At 37.5% G+C, this 22,003-nt stretch overlaps 3 protein-coding genes across 3 annotated transcripts in view; 2 read left to right on the forward strand and 1 right to left on the reverse strand.

The window, feature by feature from the left end:
- The first annotated feature begins 198 nt into the window (after positions 1 to 198).
- sh2d7 (SH2 domain containing 7) lies at positions 199 to 6,940 on the forward strand. The gene is made up of 6 exons (XM_058078028.1): positions 199 to 357; positions 2,266 to 2,355; positions 2,475 to 2,640; positions 4,436 to 4,672; positions 6,193 to 6,717; positions 6,800 to 6,940. Exons 1-6 carry the CDS (start codon positions 206 to 208, stop codon positions 6,842 to 6,844), a joined length of 1,215 nt encoding a protein of 404 aa, XP_057934011.1. The 5' UTR covers positions 199 to 205; the 3' UTR covers positions 6,845 to 6,940.
- A 621-nt stretch (positions 6,941 to 7,561) lies between these two features.
- Positions 7,562 to 14,507, forward strand: rab11a (RAB11a, member RAS oncogene family). Its single transcript, XM_058078029.1, has 5 exons — positions 7,562 to 7,729; positions 8,608 to 8,803; positions 10,480 to 10,673; positions 10,805 to 10,885; positions 12,416 to 14,507. The coding sequence occupies exons 1-5, from the start codon at positions 7,690 to 7,692 to the stop codon at positions 12,550 to 12,552; spliced, it is 648 nt and encodes a 215-aa protein (XP_057934012.1). The 5' UTR covers positions 7,562 to 7,689; the 3' UTR covers positions 12,553 to 14,507.
- A 766-nt stretch (positions 14,508 to 15,273) lies between these two features.
- LOC131132286 (multiple epidermal growth factor-like domains protein 11) overlaps positions 15,274 to 22,003 on the reverse strand; it is a 104,891-nt gene continuing 98,161 nt past the window's right edge. Inside the window, 4 exon segments of the mRNA XM_058077780.1 lie at positions 15,274 to 16,374; positions 17,537 to 17,761; positions 20,241 to 20,294; positions 20,407 to 20,467. Of these exon segments, the coding sequence (XP_057933763.1) occupies positions 16,190 to 16,374; positions 17,537 to 17,761; positions 20,241 to 20,294; positions 20,407 to 20,467 (525 nt within the window). The 3' untranslated portion in view covers positions 15,274 to 16,189.

Raw genomic sequence — 22,003 nt, forward strand, 5'->3', positions numbered from 1 at the left:
ATCAGTCCTTTTCCTTAGTGGACTGTGTGCTGTCCCCAGATAGCCAACGAAAGGCATCAGTGATCACGGAAAGATAAAGTGAATCATGGCCATTGTTTCAAACGAGACGTGTTTTATAGTCAAATGAGCACCTGTGCATCCTGTTAGCATTATCCTTCATTCACGACTCGTGCTAACCGTGTTGCGGATCGACAAATGCGGGAGGATGGAGACAAAGTCATGCGTCGATCTGAAGATGGACGCGTCTGAAGGAGGTCTGAAGGATCTGGTTGCGAGGTGGTTCATCGGCACTCAGGCACCGCTCGTTCTGCAAAATGGAAACTTCCCTGACTGGTTTCAAGGCTTCACAGCAAGAAAGTAAGAAACAGGATTTCATGTTAGGGACATGTTATACATGTAATCATGTTATAACCATAAGTAACATGTACATTTATATCACAAATGTAACATACTTGTTGTCATTATTGCTGTTATTAATTCATACTACAGTGTAATGGAAGTGATTTACCGTATTTTCCAGACTATAAGTCGCACTTTTTTTCATAGGTTGGCTGTTCCTGCGACTTATACTCCAGAGCGACTTATAAATGAAAATAGTGTTTATGTTACATAAATACCGGACACCTTTTGTGTTCATGTTTATTTTTTATGTAGCTGAATAAGCATTGTGTTAGCATATCTTAGCCTGTTCTATATTCTTTTATTATTATAGAACTTGCCTTCCAAGATGATGTAATGTCTGTTTTGGTCAAGTAGTTTGTAAAATAAATTACCCGACTTATATTCCAGTGCGACTTATACATGTTTTTTTATACCTGATTATGATTATTATTTTTGGCCTTGTGCGACTTATATTCCGGAACGACTTATAGTCCAGAAAATGCGGTAATTGAGACAAGAAAATTCACATTTCAGTGAAAGTCAGTGAAGCTAAAGTCTTTGTCGAGGACAAACGAGTCACTGAACCTCGAGTCTTCATTCAGCACTTGTGAGTCAGTGAAACTTGAGGGTTTTTTTTTGGTAGCCAGTGGAACTTGAGTTTTTGTTGAGCACCCGTAAGTCAATGAAAATCTTGTCCTTGTCGAGCACCTGTGAGTCAGTGAAACTGGAGTCTTTGTCGACCACTCGTGAGTCAAAAAACCTGAAGTCTTTGTTGAGCACCCGTGAATCAGTGAACCTTGTGTCTTTGTCAAGCACCCGTGAGTCAGTGAAACTTAAAGTTTGTGAAACTCGAGTCTTTTGTAGTCAGTGGATCCGTAAGTCAGTGAAACTGGAGTCTTTGTCAAGTACCCGTGAGTCAGTGAAACTGGAGTCTTTGTCAAGCACCCGTGAGTCAGTGAAACTGGAGTCTTTGTCAAGCACCCGTGAGTCAGTGAAGCTCTTGTCCTTGCCTAGCACCCGTGAGTCAGTGAAACTGGAGTCTTTGTCAAGTACCCGTGAGTCAGTGAAACTGGAGTCTTTGTCGACCACTCATGAGTCAAAAAAACGGAAGTCTTTGTTGAGCACCCGTGAATCAGTGAACCTTGTGTCTTTGTCAAGCACCCGTGAGTCAGTGAAACTTAAAGTTTGTGAAGCTCTTGTCCTTGTCTAGCACCCGTGAGTCAGTGAAACTGGAGTCTTTGTCGACCACTCATGAGTCAAAAAAACCTCAAGTCTTTGTTGAGCACCCGTGAATCAGTGAACCTCGTGTCTTTGTCAACCCTCCGGGAGTCTGTGAAACTCAAGTCTTTGTTGAACACCTTTGAGCCTGTGAAACTCGAGTCTACGTGGCGCACCCGTGAGTCAGTGAAACCCGAGTCTTCGTCTAGCACAAACGAGTCAGTGAAGTTCAAGTCTTCGTCCGGCGCCTGTGAGCCAAGAAACGGCAGTATTGTCGAGCACCCATGAGTCTGTAAAACTCAAGTCTTTGTCGAACATCCATTACTCGTGAGTCAACGAACCGTCAAAACCTGTACGTAACTCGGTGAACCTGAAATTTTCATCAAGCACAAATGAGTCCGTGAAACCCAAGTCTTTGTCGAGCACAAAAGTTAGGGAAACTCTAGTCTTCATCGAGCGCTCCTGAGTCAGTGAAACTCTCGTCTTTGTGGCCATGAAACATGAGTCTTTGTGGAGCGCCAGTGAGTCAGTGAAACCCGTGCCTTCATCCGGCACCCACGAGTCTGTGACCCTCGAGTCTTTGTTGAGCGCGCGTGACTCGGTGAAACTCTTTGTCTTTGTCAATCGACCAATTGATCTGTCGCTTGTGCTGTTTGTCTGCCACAGGCATGCCGAGGATCTCCTACAAGATAAAGCACTCGGCTCGTTCCTCATTCGCCTCAGTGATAAAGCCATCGGCTACGTCCTGTCCTACAAGTAAGACGCCAGGGATATTGAAAATATGACTCACGACCTTGAAAATGAATCAATAAAAACGACTACATGAACTAACGTTGGTATTTTCCCACTCATATTGCTGTGTATTTTGTCCACAGGGGCCTCGGCAGGTGCCGTCATTTTGTTATAACCCAGAATCAAGATGGACGTTTTGTTGTAGCAGGTGATTTCCACACCTACGACAGCATCACCAAGCTGATAGAGCATTACAAAGTCAGCCCCATTCAGCCTTTTGGAGAGTACCTGACAAGCAGTTGTCATGAGGTGAGACGTTTGAGGACAATACAATCTGATGGTAACTTCTAGTCCTACTCTGGTAGGACAAGTACAGTAAAGTCTCGTTATATCGATATTGTCGGGAGTCGAACTGCGCCGAACTGCATTAAAAGTGGGCAATAATGCACTCGACATTGTTCTATAGCAGCTTAAATCAATCTTTGCTTAAGGATTTCAATACCAAAAAAAGAACACGGCGAACGGCTGCTTCCAGTCAACTTTATTTTTCACACTTCCACCACCAGAACGCAGCACACACACACCGATTCCCGCACTTCCTGGTTCACAGGTCATGCTCAACCCGCCCTACATAGCTGGCCAAACATATGCCTGCAACAGAAGAACCAACTGCGCTCGTGGTTTCTCTCGTATGTATAGAATAAAAAGATATCTGAATACAACACAATTAAATACATGTATTGGTACGCTTGTGTCTTCGTTGGAATAGGTGTGTATGCATGTCAGTTGGTTCTTCTGTTGCAGGCATGTGTTTGGCCAGCTATGTGGGGCGGGTTGAGCATGACCTGTGAACCAGGAAGTGCGGGAATCGGTGTGTGTGTGTGTGCTGCGCTCTGGTGGTGGAAGTGTGAAAAATAAAGTTGACTGGAAGCAGCCGTTCGCCGTGTTCTTTTTTTGGTATTGAAATCCTTAAGCAAAGATTGATTTAAGCTGCTTTTGTATCGATATAAGCAGACCAAATTGGCTGGCGGGAGATGAAAAGGGCATCGTAGTAACCGGATTATCATAATAACCGCGTATCGTACTAACGGAACTAATTATATCATAAAAGACTAGAAATTTGCCGGGAAATGAAAATAGTATCGTAATAAGCAGTAATTCGTTATAACCGATATCGATATAACGAGACTTTACTGTATATAGTATATGGTAATAAATTAACACGAGTCCCAACTAAGTTTTTTTACTTATGAGAAATTTCAATTGAAGTAAATTTTCCTATTTGTGTTTTTTTAAGCATAAAAATGGCAGTAATGCTACAGTAATAGTTGGGTGGGACACACAAGCACCAGACTTGATCCACGGAACAACAAGCAATTATTGTGGGTTTTAATGACCTCGCAGCATGCGCAATAATCCCAAACACAAGCTACGTAAACCCACTCCCAAGTTAAAACTCAACTCTGATCTCACTTCCTGTTGTCACTTCCTGTAAACAACACATTTACAGCAACACACATGAGCACAAGAACATAAACACAATAATAATGCCTGTTAGGGGCCTTAAATCACAGCGATGAGACAATAACCACAACAGGAAGTACCGTACAGAACAGGAAGTTAAAAAAAAAACATCAACAAGGAACTGTAAGTCCATGTCATGTCTTATTTATGTCTTCAATTGACTATTTTTTTCTTGGTATGTCTACTATATTAAGTGTAAAGGTGACTATAGGGATGCTATTTCATGTCTGGAGAGCTCTAATAATGTTAAAAACGACATGTTTTAGAAGCCGTAAATAGTTTTTCCCCATGCTGGAACTACAAAAATACAAAAACAAGGAATCCTACTTCGCTTGTCATGGTGGATCTGTAAACTTTGGAACAAGATCAATAAGGGAGGAAGACATATTTCTATGAAATATTGATCACAAAACCAAGATAGCCAAGATAGTCCATCCATATTACATTAAGTGTGGCATAATCAATATGCTAATGAGGCAATATGATAGTGTTTGAGGTTGGTCACAATAAAAGGCCAATTATGGAGAGGCATATTTACCATAAAACCATAAAAATATAATAACACAACGTCTGTTTTCAGGCAAACACCAGCGAGCTGTACGATGTGGTGAACTTCAGCAGCAAAGGAAAATCAGGAGTGAGCGTCCAAGCTCTGAGGAGTCGGTGGGATCGGAATAATGCAGACATGACTGGAAACAATCAAAGGATCCAGCAACACACTGGCGGCGTACACGGCATAGTTCAACCCCCTGCCTTGCCGCCAAAATCCCAAAACAGGAAGCTGACTGGAACAGTGTCTGTAGATGCCATCTCTCAGGTACGGTAAAGCATGTGGTACATTCCATAATTTGTTTTGTTTTTTTTGTTATTATATTTTGCACTTTTCAGTCATTGTAACCATGTCCTAAAAACAGTGCATGCCAAACAGTAGCTAAAGTTGCTATCACCGCTGTCTTCATCCTCCTCCTTCCATATTGTAGCTACTAAAATCATCTTCTTCAGTGTCGGAAAACCAAACAGCCCCACAGGCCACCAGGCTACAATCCAGCGAAGATCCACCGGCTAAGCTACCTGAACAAAACATCCACAACTTAGCTACAAAACATTAGCTTTGTAGCAACAAAGCATTCATTCATTTTCTACCTGCTTATCCTCATGACGGGGTGCTGGAGCCTATCCCAGCTGTCTTTGGGCGAGAGGTGGGGTACACCCTGGACTGGTCACCAACCAATCACAGGGCACATATATAGACAAACAACCATTCACACTCACATTCATACCTATGGACAATTTGGAGTCAATTAATTAACCTAGCATGTTTTTTTGGAATGTGGGAGGAAACCGGAGTACCCGGAGAAAACCGGGTATAAACATGCAAACTCCACACAGAGATGCCCGAGCGGGGAATCAAACCCGGGTCTCCTAGCTATGTGGCCTGCGCGCTAACCATGTTCCACCATGTGATTTAGTATGATTCCTTATTTATGAATAGAATATTTTCATAGTTAAACCTAAACATTATTAGAGACCTGAAGGCATGAAATAACACCCCTATAGTCACATTGACGCTACAAATTTTAATTTGTAATTTATTTATTTTTGAATTATTTTTATTAAATTTTTTTTTTGCTATTTTTTCACATTTTTGCCATTATTCGCATAATATTTTGACTTTAACTTTAACATTGTAACTTAATCCGCAACCTAATTTTTTAGACAATTTGGAGTCGCTAATTAACCTAGCATGTTTTTGGAATTGGATGACCGAGGGTGGCATCGAACGTGGGTCTCCTAGCTGTGAGGTCTACGCGCTAACCACTCCAACGCCGTGCAACAAAGCAATTGAGTGTCAAATCTCTTATTAATAGTTACAATAAAAACGGTCACCGGGCCGCAGATTGGACACCCATGCCATGGCATATCATGTTGTCCGTTTAAACACGTATGAAATACAAACATCCACGATCTTAAAGTTCACCCGTCGACAACCATGATGAGGAGACAGAGGAGACAAGCCCACCATTATTGGCCGCTCTTTTGGTCCTAACCGCTTGACTGTTGCTACCATCGCTAAGGATAAATGCTAATGGTTTTATGTCATTTGAACATGCATCAGATTATCACATAATCAGTTCCCAGTTCCACATGTCCAAAAGGAGTAGGAAGAAGCAAAGCTTTTTATCTAACTTTTTATCAGTAACTGTTACATTTGTTCACTTCCTGCTTTCCTAATATAGTTTAAGTTTTTTTTTTTTTTTTTTTTTTTTTTTTTTTTTTGTCACGTACCAAAATACGAGGTGATATGATAGTGATGTTATTGTTTTCTATTTCTTCCAGCCTCCCGCCGTTCCAAAAAGAGGGGCTCCATTTGCCTTCTCGCTGAGTGCATCACAAGGGAGCGATGCCTCTCACATTCGCTCTCAGCTGACACCCGTAGGGGGCAGAAGCAAATCTGTACCAACCATCTACCAAAACAGCATCGATCACAGGGAGGCGACTTATTTAAACCAACAAATCAAAACTCCGTCCTTCACCGTCTCTTCATCTGATTCCCGGAGTGTCACATGCCAAACTTATTCGCTTCACAACTGCGGAGAGCCTTCAAGGTTCATACGCCCGAGCCAAACGGAGCACACGTCCAGGTCCGACCTGTGGCGCCAGACTTCTGAAGGGCCTGTACGGAGTTCGGCTCCTACGGGAACCATCATGTACGCCGAGCTTCAGCGGAAGCCAGCGAGTGTCGTTTTACCAGATGCCACCTACGAAGAGGTCCCCGACAAGAGCAGTGATTACGAGGGGAACACGTATGAGTCGCTGGAGGACATAAAGACAAAATTGTCCAAATCCTCCTGGGGGAAAAATGTGAGTCTGCCATCAAGCTGAACTGTCCATGGTGAAATATTAAAATATTAAAAACCACTAAGCTTTTTTTTCTTCTTTTCAGAACATAAAGTGGAAGAAATTCATCCCAGATTATAAGAAGAAATAAATAACCCTAAACCAGACAACCATCAACAGAAAATGTATTAATTCTCAATTAGATACATTACAACGGAAATTTGTGATTCAGCGTCTATGATTTTTTGGTCAAAATGTTTTTATTAAAAAAAATTTCTCATACAATAAAGGCCAGAAATATATCACCATAAAGAACAAGATGCAGTGACACTGACTGGAGACAAAACAACGCCCAAATCAGTGACACAAACCATGTAAATTATGGGCTTTCTAACAGGCACAATAATAATAACATAACATTTGCATATATGTAAATATATATGTATATATGTATATGTAAATTGTGCACCACCTGATGACTTTGACAGTTTTTCCATGTTTTGTTGACACAAACAGCACTATTATCATCACACCCTACATCACTCAACTAGCAGCCAAAGCTAAACCAACTCATATTCACTTACAATATAATAAATATGATGTAATATCATATTTGACCACGTTTGGGGGCGTGAGTATCATCAAAGCACCCATCAACAACAGCTCATGTCACTGGTTAACCCCCTCACATAATACACATAATATATAACAACCAATCAAAATTACACAGATATTTATTTAAACACTAACAATATTGGTATATTACAATGTAGCGTTTTTTTACTTTGTTTGTGTGTGCTGGAGTAGCAGTTCCATTTATTGACCGCTAGATGTCGCAACTTTCCGTGTTCGACTATGTAAACCCAGGTAGAAGAAGAAATTGCGGAAGTGGGGCTTCCAAACAGATTGGCTTTTGGAAGAGTAAAACAAAGCAGATCGATTTCTGGTCAAAAAAAAGCGAGATCGAACTTGGAATAACAATTATTAATTAAAACAATGGGCACCAGAGACGACGAATATGATTATTTGTTCAAAGGTAAAAAAAAAATTTCCCCCCCGTTATTGCTGTCCGCTATTTGTTAGCTGTCAGGCTAAAGTTAGCCACCACAACCTTTGTGCTCTGATTGTTTCCCTCCTTAGCTTTGCAGGAAAATGTCAGCGGGTTTAATTATTTAATACGATACGAAAGAGTTATCGCTTTGGTGTAGATATTTTATAATATATGTCCGAATAACGTTTGTGAGCTTTTAAATAGCTGGGCCTTTTGCTGGTGTTGGGTGCGGACACGCCTAACCGTTATCACATTATCTTCATGGGATCCAGTAGCGGATCCGGACGGTTTATTTATCGGTACCAAATTAATTAACTAAAATGTGTTTTTTAAAATGTAAATTATTCACGTACGTCTTAGTTACCTTTCATTTGGGTCAGCAAAACGCATTTTCTTTTACGAGCAGTCACGCGAATCATTACACAATAATAAAAAAAGACTATTTATAAACAGTACAAAATATCTACATTCAGTATATGTATATGCCGCGTGTATTATGTTAAAGTAGATACATTATTACGCGTTTAAATGTGGAATAAATCATCACCAGTCGTAAATGTTTACTACAGTTTCGATCACATGTCCATTACACATTTATTTCTAGGCAAGTCATTTGGTTTGTACATTAAAATACACACACTACTGTAGCAACAAAGTTCAATTTCCAGTTGTACCAGGTAATAAAATGCTTAAATAAATATGTGACTTTTATTCAAAATTGAGAAATTAATATAATGGCATTTTATGTGGTAGATAAGTGTTGTATGATCCATTACAGGAAGTCCTCGGTTGACGCGTTTTTACCTCATAAACCGAGGACCCCCTAACTAACTAACTACGGTTTCCCCGTTTCTGATTGGTAGTGGTCCTCATTGGCGACTCGGGCGTCGGGAAAAGTAACCTGCTATCACGCTTCACTCGCAATGAGTTCAACTTGGAGAGCAAGAGCACCATCGGCGTTGAATTTGCCACACGGAGCATTCAGGTGGATGGAAAAACGGTGAAGGCCCAGATCTGGGATACGGCCGGCCAGGAACGCTACCGTGCGATCACTTCCGCGTGAGTATTTCATTTATTTATCTCAAGTATTCGCTCTGCGATGCTCAAACGTCAACACATCAAATTTTAAAATTTGAAACGCCAGTGTTGCTTCGACACCCGGGGCTTGTTACTATCACTTCGGCATTTAGTGGTAAAATGGAAATGATGGCTGACCAGTCCGTTAGTCTCATTGAAGAGACCATCTGGTTGCCACTCGACTCCCGCCATATTGGATGTTGACTATTCAACATCCTTATTTTTTTATTATTATTATTACATTTTTTATTATTATTTGCTTTTTGTCTCATCTGTCTTGTTGAAAAAAATCCTTTATTATTTTTTAATTATTATTTAATTTATTATATATTATATTATATATATATATATTATTATATAATTTATTATATATATATTTTTTATTATTTCCTTTTTGTCTCTGGCTGAAATCACACTTAATGTGCAAGCATACAATGATTGACACTACGATGTCACCAAACTGCCTCATGTTGAAAAAAAATCCTTTATTATTTTTTAATTATTATTTAATTTATTATATATTATATTATATATATATTATTATATAATTTATTATATATATTTTTTTATTATTTCCTTTTTGTCTCTGGCTGAAATCGCACTTAATGTGCAAGCAGACAATGATTGACACTACGATGTCACCAAACTGCCTCATGTTGAAAAAAAATCCTTTATTATTATTATTTTTTATTATTTTATTTATGTATTTATTATTATTTCCTCTTTGTCTCTGGCTGAAATCACACTTAATGTGCAAGCAATTGCTACTTTTGGTTTATATATTAACAGCCGAGGGGCAAATAATTTTTGCAGTGCTCATGTATTGATCCCAGTTACCCAGAACATCTTTTTACATCAGGGGTCTCAAACTCAATTTACTTGGGGGCCACTGGCGCTAGGGTCTGGGCCGCATCAGGTTTTCCAAAAAACGCATTTATTAAAAACAGAAAAATGAATAAACTTTGCTTTGGTTTCGATTTTCTACAATAAAAGCTTTGATAAAAAAATTCCACTGTTCTCAAATATCTTAATTTTTATTTTTCTGCACAAAATAAGATGAAAAATAAATAAACAAATCAAGAATAAAGAAAATCAATCAGTAATAAATAAATATAATAATAATAATAACAGGGAAAATAATAAAAACTTTAAACTTTAAAAATTATTTTTTTCATATTAAAATGAACAAAGCATTATTAGAGCCCTGTAGACATGACAAAACACGACTATAGTCACATTTATACTCTTTTTATTTACAACATATTGCGCAACTGCAGGGTCTTGAGACACATGCTAACTCGCAAACTAGAGAGCTAGCCACCTAAACGGTAGCCTTCAAGTTATTTCCTTTCAACTTAAATAGCCAAAAACTTACCACTTCCACACGGATAGGGAGGATAACTATTAACAGTTATTTAACCTTTAACATGAACATGAATCAAACGTAATTATTTTTTCTGGGTACATGATACCATACAGCATCCGTATCAAACTTGCGCGGGCCGCACTAACATTAAAGGCGGGGGCCTCAAAGTAGTGTCGTGCGGGCCACATTTGGCCCGCGGGCCGCATGTTTGAGACCCCTGTTTTACTTCATGTTAAGAGTCTTAAGAGTTTCTCTGGTGAAAAGTGACGTAATGAAAGGGACTCCACCGCAGGTACTACCGCGGCGCCGTGGGCGCTCTCCTGGTTTACGACATAGCCAAGCATCTAACCTACGAGAACGTGGAGCGCTGGCTCAAGGAGCTGAGAGATCACGCCGACAGCAACATCGTCATCATGCTGGTTGGCAACAAGAGCGACCTGCGTCACCTCCGAGCCGTCCCCACCGACGAGGCCCGGGCTTTTGCTGGTAATGATCAACTTCCACATTGAAGTGGCGTGTCTTCAATTGATGCACATATGAAGGAAGCAATGACACAGGATTTGCATTGTAGCATCCAATGTTAGCATTTAGCACATTTGTTTCACTTTGTCTTGCAGAGAAAAACGGTTTATCTTTTCTGGAGACTTCGGCTCTGGACTCTACCAATGTTGAAACCGCCTTTCAGACCATTCTCACAGGTGGGTGTGCTATTTAGAATATTTAGAATATTTAGAATTCTGCACTCGCCAATACGTGTGCATATTTAGTACTCGTCATTCTCTTCAGGGATGCGTTTTTTTTGTACTTTAAAGGTTTGTGAGCCCTGAAAGAGGTTTGGGTTGGCTCTGAACGCTCGTTTTTACTCGTATTTACAACATGTTGCGCAACTGCAGGGTCTTGAGACACATGCTAACTCGCAAACTAGACCGCTAGCGACCTAAACGGTAGCCTTCAAGTTATTTCCTTTCAACTTAAAAAAGCCAAAAACTTACCACTTCCACATGGATAGGGAGGATAACTATTAACAGTTATTTAACCTTTAACATGAACATGAATCAAACGTAATCATTTTTTCTGAAAAAAAAAAAAACCAAAAACTTACCACTTCCACACGGACAGGGAGGATAACTATTAACAGTTATTTAACCTTTAACATGAACATGAATCAAACGTAATAATTTTTTCTGAAAAAAACAAACAAAAAAACTTACCACTTCCACACGGACAGGGAGGATAACTATTAACAGTTATTTAACCTTTAACATGAACATGAATCAAACGTAATAATTTTTTCTGAAAAAAAAAAACAAAAACTTACCACTTCCACACGGACAGAGAGGATAACTATTAACAGTTATTCAACCTTTAACATGAACATTAATCAAACGTAATAATTTTTTCTGAAAAAAAACCCCCAAAACTTACCACTTCCACACGGACAGGGAGGATAACTATTAACAGTTATTTAACCTTTAACATGAACATGAATCAAACGTAATAATTTTTTCTGAAAAAAAAACAAAAAACTTACCACTTCCACACGGACAGGGAGGATAACTATTAACAGTTATTTAACCTTTAACATGAACATGAATCAAACGTAATAATTTTTTCTGAAAAAAACAAAAACAAAAACCACTTCCACACGGACAGGGAGGATTACTATTAACAGTTATTTAACCTTTAACATAAACATGAATCAAACGTAATAATTTTTTCTGAAAAAAAAACAAAACAAAAAACTTACCACTTCCACACGGACAGGGAGGATAACTATTAACAGTTATTTAACCTTTAACATGAACATTAATCAAACGTAATCATTTTTTCTGGGTGCATGATACCATACAGCATCCATATCAAACATTAAACTTTCATATCAAGGCGGGGGCCTCAAACTAGTGTCCTGCGGGCCACATTTGGCCCGCGGGTCGCGTGTTTGAGACCCCTGATTGAGATCTAGAGGAAGACCAAAGAGGAGGTTTATGGATGTAGTGAAGGAGGACAGATGGAGGCGACCCCCGAAGGAGAAAGCCCGAAGAGAAAGAAGGAACTAGGAAGCTGTGGGTTATTGTGTGTATCTCCTCTATAGGAGCCCACAATGCAATACAAAGGGCCCGAAATTAGCATCATAGGTCTCCTTGACTTCTACTGGATGTGCAGCCCTACTATGATATTTGCGAGCGTCATCACCGATACTGACTTTTCCCGTCTTCCCTCTTCCCTAGAAATCTACCGCATCGTGTCCCAGAAGCAGATGTCGGAACGCCAGGAGAGCGACATGTCTCCCAGCAACAACGTGGTCAACATCCAAGTGCAGCCCACCGAGAACAAACCAAAGATGCAGTGCTGCCAGAACATCTAGCTCGATCCCCGCCCCGCTACCGACCCCCCCAACCCCTCCCTGCCACCCTCGACGGTCCCTTCAGGGCTCCGGGGCTGCGACCTGAACTCCGCCCCTACTTTTAACGCCCCCCCCCCCTTTTTCCCCCCAGGTAAATATGTCCCAGTGTAAAACATCTCCAGAAGGCAGCAGGCGTTTCATATCACTTTAGATTTCATTCCAGTTGATGCGCTGACATGTCACAAATATGTCTTAATATATGAATGTCATTTTCCTTTTCATATTTTTCTGTGTTGATTCTTCCACGTTTTCATTTTTTTTAATGATATTTCTCCGTATTGTATGAAATATCCACTACTAGCTATACTATGACTATATAAAGCACACGCTAGTGTATTCCTATAGACGAGCCCCCGCCCCCTCCCGAGTGCAACGTACTCTTTTCAGGACGCCACGCGCCGGGAGCGTCATGACCTTTGATCGCATTGCTGTTGAACACGCGACACGAGTGAAATGTAGAGCCGATCGTGTGCCGCCACCCCCCCCCCCCCCCACCACCACCGCCACCATCATGTCTTTACCATCGTTTGCATGGTTTAACTATCCAAAGATGGCTGCACGTTTTATGCGGTAAAGAGGTCCATTCGGGCTAGGTGTAACCGTGAAAGTTCGCATTTGTTGAGGAACGCCGCTTATATCCCGTCGACTTATATTTCACGACAACTATGCAGGAACTAGCTGATTTGTTATTATTATTATTATTATTATTATTTTTCCACTATGTAATGCTTGTAAATGTCAAGTATTGCTTTGCATGTGACCACAAAGCTATAGAAATAACACAGTAAGCATACAAAGGCTACGACTCGGATTGGTTAATTTTTTTTCTTCTGATTAATCAAGATTAAAAAAAACAAAACAAACAATGTCGGCGTTGTTTTGAGAGTAATAGATTCCTCCCCGCAAGATCTGCGCTTATTTCTGCTCCCAGTGCCTCCTTCATCACTCACCTATTGCCCCCCCCCCCCATTCACCCCCCCCACTCCGTCACATAAAGCCTACTTTACACCAAGCGGCCTCTGACTTCCAACACAATGCATGGCTCCGCTTTACCGCCTTACGTTGCTAACATTGCTGTCCATGAAATCTGCCGAGGGCTGCGACGAGCTACATCGGGGGTCTGGTCATTCAGTTTCTGGTGTTAGCAGACACATGCACACATGAGCCGGAAACCGGTTTGTGTGTGTGTGTGTTTATGTGTGTGTGTGTGTGTGTAGTGGCAAAGCATAGCTTGGTTGTTCTGGAGCGCGTGAGCCTGGCTGGCGGCGCCAATGGCGTTTTCTCGAAACAGACGGCGCCGCCAACCAAGCTTCTCCAGACAAAACGATTCCTTCCTTCAAAAGATGACTCCGGATCATACTCCTTTTTTTTTTTTTTGTTTGGTCTTATTTTTATTTTATTTTTTTTATGTGTGTGTTATTTTGTCATATTTTCCAATTTTAAAAACTGACTGTAATTCCAGTTGTAAAAGTGAAATGATGTCATTTCAACGATTCTTGAAGGGGACTCAATGAATGGTTTTGTTTTGTACAGATTGAGAAATTGTACAATTGTGTCTATATCTTAAGTTATCAGTTCATCTTAATAAAGCGCACCGGTCATGAACCTTTACATGATTTCGTATCGTCACTTCCAGCAGCACCGCAATCGATTCCGGATCCATAATTTCCATCAAGTAGGATTCCTTATTTTTAAATGGGCTATTTTTTATAGTTACAGAAAAAAAAAAACTTGTTTACGACCCTAATGCAGTTTTTAACATTATTAGAGCCCTCCAGATATGAAATAACAACCCTATAGTCACATTTACGCTCATATTACCCAATATAGTAGATACGATAAGAGAAGATAAGATATCCTAGCTATAAATGATAAACTAGTGTGGCGCTGTAAATGTGTTCCGGTGCTTGGGGAGGGTGGGGGTGGGGGTGGGGGGGGCAGGAAGTGACGTCAGGGGTTACGAGTCGCATTTTGGCTCGGCAACAAGTAGGCCGTGTTGGGGATTATTGTGCCTGTTGTGAGATCATTCAAACCTGCAATAAAGGCTTGTTGTCTGGTGCTTGTGTGTCTCACCGATCATTACAGTGACAGCACTGACACCTAGTGACCAGTGTGGAATACTACATGTGTCTTATTAGCAATTTAGTTCATTTTAATGCTTTAAAATACTTCATGAGTAATGTGTAATATTTTTGCAATGGATGGCAATGTATTTATATATATTTATTTAAAATATTTATTTAAAAATTATAAATAAATAATAATAAATAAATATAATTGTATTTAGTTCTCAGAGCACTTAACCCTCAATAGGTTAGGCTTATATATATATATATTTAAAAATATTTAAAAAAAATTATAAATAATTATATAAATTATATTATATAAATTATTTATATTTATTTTAAAATTATTTAAAAATTAAATAACAAATAAACATAATTATATATATAATTTTATTTATCATTATTTATATATAATTTTTAAATAAATATTTTACAATAAAAATAATATAAAAAAAATCAAAAATGAATCATATTTTTAATGACCTCTCATGGCCCACATTTTGGGAATCACTGAACTAACCTATTCATTTTAATTAACAGTTATTTATATATGTTATTTGTTTCTTTTAAACCGTGGAGTATATTGAGGTAGCGGGGGGGGGGGGGGGTAGCCAAGCTAACAATAGAAAAAACGTCAAACGTCAAAGAAAAATAGACTGATATAAAACTGTCATTCAAGTCAATGATGAATGATTAAGAACTCTAAGAATGAACATTTTATTCACAATTCACACATGGCTGCGTTTTCCAATCAGTCATCCTTTCAGGTCCTTTTCAACGACTGAAGTATCAAAAGTATCATTTTTCATTTTTCATGTGAGAAATCGACCAGCATCAGAAGTGTCGCTATTTCGGTATCGATCCACACATCCCGAGTCAGTAATAGTTGACAAATAAAAGAAAAAGCATCTATTTTTTGGACATTTTTGAACATTTTGGAGAAATTAAAAAGATGACTTCCACAACTATAATTTTTTTTTTATATATATAACATAAAATCATTCCACTCTGCTACATCAGTGATGTGATAAGAATATTTGCTGGCTAACTACCGTAATTAATGTTTGACATGCATGCGCATCCATCCCGACGTGACTAAAAAGAAAGAAAGGAATCGTACGTACGTCTAACACAGCACTTTTTCTACTCGACATACAAAAAGACTTTCAGAGAGAAAATACGGATCCTGTCAGAAGAAACGGTGTAAAAATATAAGACTTATCTTCTGTCTTGTTTGTTTTTTTTGTGCAATTGTTTGTCCTTTTCACTTTTTGAGGATAAAATATTATTATTAAATTAATTAAAAATTTATTTAAATTTTTTTTAAATTTTAAAATTAAAAAAAATAAAAATTAAATTAAATTATTAAAATATTGTGATTTTTTTTTGGTTTCTTTTTGTGTCACAAAACAGCTAAAATCAGATATTTTACAGTGATTACATATCAAGTCCTTTTTTTCACCCAAAGTCACAGAAAAAAGTCTTTCTTCATGGTTTCCTTATGTGTGTGTGTGTGTGGGGGGGGGGTATTTCTAGAGGAGGGAGCCAGTGGGGCTGCCGGGAAGAGGGGGGGCGTGGCTGTGGGAGGGGCTGGGCCGCACGGGCAGCAGGTCGTAATGGCTGGGGATGTGGCTGTTCCTGGGGAGGTCATAAGGGTTCTGGGGGTAACTGGGCACCGCCGGGTCTAGAGCCTCCGGGATGACGCTGATGGTTGGCTCTGGGAGAGACACACATGTCGGAAGGGTCACAAATAGACTGGAATTACAATGCTCATCCAGTCATTTTATGACAATAAAGTTGAAATATTAGGGGAATAAAATCCGAATATTAGGAGAAAAAATTGTCAAAAAAAATATACAACACGGGAAAAAAAGTAATAGTTTAATTATCAAAACAAAAAATGTCTAAACAAAACAAAGAATAAAGTCGCAAATTTGGAAAAAGTCCAAATATTACAAAAATAAAGTCCAAAAATGAGGAATAAAGTCCAAATATTACATGAAAAAAAAGAACAGTAAAAACAATAAAGTCTTAATTTTATAAGGGGGAAAAAATGTTATAGTTCAAATATAAACATAAAACATTATTTAAAATTTTTTTTGTATTGTTATGAGGAAAAAAAAACACTTGGAAAATGAAAAAAAAAACAACTGAAAAATAACTGTATTTTACTAGAATATTGTCAAAATATTAGGGCAATAAAAACATATCACAAGACAAAAACTTGTCATTGTACAAGAATGACATCATAAATGTCATTTTAGAAGTATAAAGTGGAAATATTAAAATATAATATAATATGATAAAAAAAAATTATCAATCAATTTTATTTAAATGTCTAAATTTACATCATAAATTTGATGATGATGATGAGAAACAAACAAAACCCAAAATAAAGTTGCAAGTTTTGAAAAATGAGATTGAGAAAAAGTTCTAATATTACGAGAATAAAGTCAAAAATATTATAGGAATTATGTCATAATATTATAGGTAATATTAATATTATATTATGTAATATTGTTTTAATATAATATTATTAGTAGTATTAATATTATGACATTATAGGTAATATTAATATTATATTATGTAATATTGTTATTATATAATATTATTAGTAGTATTAATATTATGACATAATTCTATCCTCCAGAAAGTTGACACATTTACAAAAAAAATTAATAAAATACAAAGAAAGTAAAAATAAAAAGTAAAGCAAAAATAATTGTGAAAGTAAAGTTATAATATTTCTTAGGGGAATAAAAAAAGTCATAATTTTATAAGAATAAAGTCGTAATATTATGGATTTTGGAAGCCGATTGCTCAAATATTAAAGGTTTGAAGTTGTAATATTGTGACTTATGAATTAAAAAAAATCATACCCATGTCGTAGACGTTCTTGGCGGGCACGGCGGCACCGGCGGCGGCGGCGGCGATGACGGCGGCCGAGCAGCAGCGCGCCATGTGCTCGTGATGAGCGGGTGATTTCATCTCCACGTAGCTGCTCTCCGAGTGTTTGCATGCCAGAGCGGGCGGGTCGTTGATGGTGGCGTACGGGTTTTCGCTGTTGAGGGAGCAGGTGCTGGACAGGGACCCCTTCATGTAGTCTGCAGGAGGGAACAAGGACACGGGAAGGACGGATTTACTGAGGAGTCATCAAACGCATCTGCAGCAGGGCCGACGCCGGCTGAGGATTTGTTGGTACCCCCGTTCAGTTCCACACACAGACTCAGGAGGCCAGCTGGTCCGTGGACCACCTCCTCCAGCTCCAAGACCTTCCCAGGCCGGACTAGACCAAGGGTGCCCAAACATCCCAGCGAGGGCCACATGGAGACAAATGACAGAATTCAAAGGCCATATTTTGTGAAGCAACATATTTTACTTTTTTTCACTAAACTTTATTCTCGTCAAATTTTCATCTTGTAATTAATTATGATTATGCCAAAATATTTTGACTTTAATTTTGTAACATTGTAACATTTTTTGCAACTTTTTCCAACTGTGTTTAGGTTGTTTCTCGTGTTATTATGACTTTAAAAAAAATATGTTTTTCCTTAATAGTTGAAATTTATCCAACATTTTTTTTTCCTCGTAATATTACAACATAATTCTTGTAAATTCTTCAATTTCTGCTCTCGTGTCTTTTAATTTTTTCCCTAACGTAGTTCCCCCAAAAACACCAAATTGTTTCTAATAAAAATTCCGAGAGACACGCATGTTGGAAAGGTCACAAATAGACTGGAATTACAATGCTCATCCAGTCATTTTATGACAATAAAGTTGAAATATTAGGGGAATAAAATCCTAATATTAAGAGAAAAAATTGTCAAAAAAAAAATATACAACACGGGAAAAAAAGTAATAGTTTAATTATCAAAATAAAAATGTCTAAACAAAACAAAGAATAAAGAAACAACCTTTTTCTTTAACTTTATAAAACAATGGCGTTGTTTTTCTTGAATATTAAATATTACAATACTTTTAAAACCTATTCTCATTACATTACTTGTTGTTTTAAAATGATATTTTTTAGAATATATTATATTTATTATATTAAAATAATTAATTTATTATTATTATTATTTTTTTTTCCCACTATGTAATGACACCGACTAATAAAAAAATAGACGCAGGCCCAAAATGTCTCCCGGGTCACAGTTTGGACACCCCCCTGAAACCAGTGCCGTCCTATCTAGTCTCGCCGTCCTCTCCAGTAGCGATGGTACCAATGCACTGAGAATAAAATAACTCTAAATAAAAATAAAATAAAAAAATATATAAAGTCGTGAGACAAATGCCTTTGTGACAAAGTGACTGCGACAAAGCTGCGATACGTCCCGACGGCAGCATGACCAAGCAGGTTTTGGGGAATGAAGTTTGCGGTTAAAGGAAGCACGGCACACAGCAAGCACGCACACTCGTAACTCGGACTGGAGGAGGAATTCCCAGTTTGGGGAATGACGGGATTGACACAAAGAGGAAGGAGGAGGTGAGACCTGCAGAGACACAAAGACATTTGTGAGGACAAGATCATACGCAATCAATTTACCCCAATTTACCATATCGGTCATCTTCGAACCCGCTGGGTAGTATAACCTTATAACTCATCACACAGCAACTTAACACTCAAAAGGTATACCTAATAAAATACAAACATGTAAACAAATATACATTAAAAAACTGCATTTTGAAATTTTCCCATAATGAATTGCGTCTCAGCAACATTAATTGGGGCGCTGCCATGACGTCAGCCTCCGTCTGGGCTATTGTGGCTCCCTCTGGTGGACGGAGGCAGCAATGCAGCGTCCAGTGAAACGCTTTGCTTGTTTTGTGTTACTTTATACTTGTATTTGTACATGTTTGTATATGTATTATGTATACCCCGCGTCTGTTAAGTCGCTGTGTGATGAATTTAGTGTTTGTAAGATGACACAGTAGCATGGCGGCTACACAATCGGGAGATCGGGAAGACCTGGAATCTCCATTTGCATGTTTGCATGTTCTCCCCGTGCGTGTGTGTGGGTTTTCTCCGGGTACTCCGGTTTCCTCCCACATTCCAAAAAACATGCTAGGTTAATTAGCGACTCCAAATTGTCCATAGGTATGAATGTGAGTGTGAATGGTTGTTTGTCTATATGTGCCCTGTAATTGGCTGGCTACCAAGTCCAGGGTGTACCCTGCCTCTCGCCCAAAGACATCTGGGATAGGCTCCAGCACCCCTTGTGAGGATAAGCGGTAGAAAATGAATGAATGAATGATGCAGAGAGTGCAGATTCAGGAAGAAGTTTGTCTATATGTGCCCCGCGATTGGCTGGCGACCGGGCCTCTCGCCCGAAAGTCGCTGGGATAGGCTCCATCATCATCAAGATGGATGGATGTATCATTGTACTGTCTTCCACACTGTATGCGACACCCAGTCCTCTACTCTCCACTCTACTTTGACGGAGGACATGAAGCCGAGGAGGTTGAACAGGCGGGAGAAGCATGATTGACGAGGGGAGGTGTTTGAGCAAGCGGACTGACGGAGGAAGTATGTACAACACAAATGTACATACTTGTATGTACAAAAGTACAACACAAATGTACCTGTGTAGTGCGGCTCCACATTGTAACTGTACCGCCGGTCCATGCAGTACACGCCTGTACGGTAGCCACAAACAAGAGTCCAAAACAGGTCAATCTTGGGGAGGCTTCAAGTTGACGTTGAAGCAAAACTAGAAAGGTGAAGACGGAAGATACCGACCCAACTCACTCAGGTTGCAATACGCTCCCCACTCTGGAGCGCTGTTCCTGTGTCGGCGTTTGGTCTTTATCTGGGACAGACGAGGACACGACCATTAGATGCTCACAATCAAAGTTTTCATCCATTTTGTAGCCCAGGGGTGGGCAAACTTTTGGACTCGTGGGCCGCATTGATATAACAAAATTTCCGGTCCGGGGGGGGGGGCAGACTATATATTTTACACGTAACAGCCCACCTGGTATTATTGTATCTGTAAAATTGTCATGCAATCTGCTATTATTATTTATTATTTTATATTTTTATTTAAATATTTTAAAAATAATAAAATATTATAATAATTAAAATAAAATTAAAATAATTATTATTAATTAATTATAATATTATTTAATTTAATTATTAATTTATTATTATTTATTAATTAATTTAATATAATTTATTATTTAATTATTATATTATTATTATGTAAAATATGCAAATATAACAATATTATTATATATAATTAATATAATAATTAGCATTAATATAATAAATATAATAATCATAATAGTTATAATAATAATAATATCATAATTATTATTTTAATTTTTATTGTATCTGTAAAATTGTCATGCAATCTGCTATTATTATTTATTATTTTATATTTTTATTTAAATATTTTAAAAATAATAAAATATTATAATAATTAAAATAAAATTAAAATAATAATTATTATTAATTAATTATAATATTATTTAATTTAATTATGAATTTATTATTATTTATTAATTAATTTAATATAATTTATTATTTAATTATTATATTATTATTATGTAAAATATGCAAATATAACAATATTATTATATCTAATTAATATAATAATTAGCATTAATATAATAAATATAATAATCATAATAGTTATAATAATAATAATATCATAATTATTATTTTAATTTTTATTGTATCTGTAAAATTGTCATGCAATCTGCTATTATTATTTATTATTTTATATTTTTATTTAAATATTTTAAAAATAATAAAATATTATAATAATTAAAATAAAATTAAAATAATAATTATTATTAATTAATTATAATATTATTTAATTTAATTATTAATTTATTATTATTTATTAATTAATTTAATACAATTCATTATTTAATTATTATATTATTATTATGTAAAATATGCAAATATAACAATATTATTATATATAATTAATATAACAATTAGCATTAATATAATAAATATAATAATCATAATAGTTCTAATAATAATATCATAATTTTTATTTTAATTTTTATTATTATTATGTGCTTGTGTCTCATTTTTCAGGAGCACTTTGTAAACAACAGACCATGTCAAACAACGAAATTGATACAACCATCAAAAGGTTGGCTCAGGCCATGATGCCAGGTTGTATGTTGAGTTGAAATGAAATACTTTGGAAAGATTGGGCGGGGCCGTATTCAAACACTTGGCGGGCCGGATGTGGCCCCCGGGCCGTAGTTTGCCCACCCCTGTTCTAGCCATAACTGAATATAAGATCATTGTGTCATGTCACATTTGAGCCACTAGATGGTAGTCAAGTGTAGTCTACCTGTGTGAGGATTTTGTTGACGTTTGTGCA

Source organism: Doryrhamphus excisus, chromosome 7 (genome assembly GCF_030265055.1).
Source record: "Doryrhamphus excisus isolate RoL2022-K1 chromosome 7, RoL_Dexc_1.0, whole genome shotgun sequence".
Taxonomy (NCBI): domain Eukaryota; kingdom Metazoa; phylum Chordata; class Actinopteri; order Syngnathiformes; family Syngnathidae; genus Doryrhamphus; species Doryrhamphus excisus.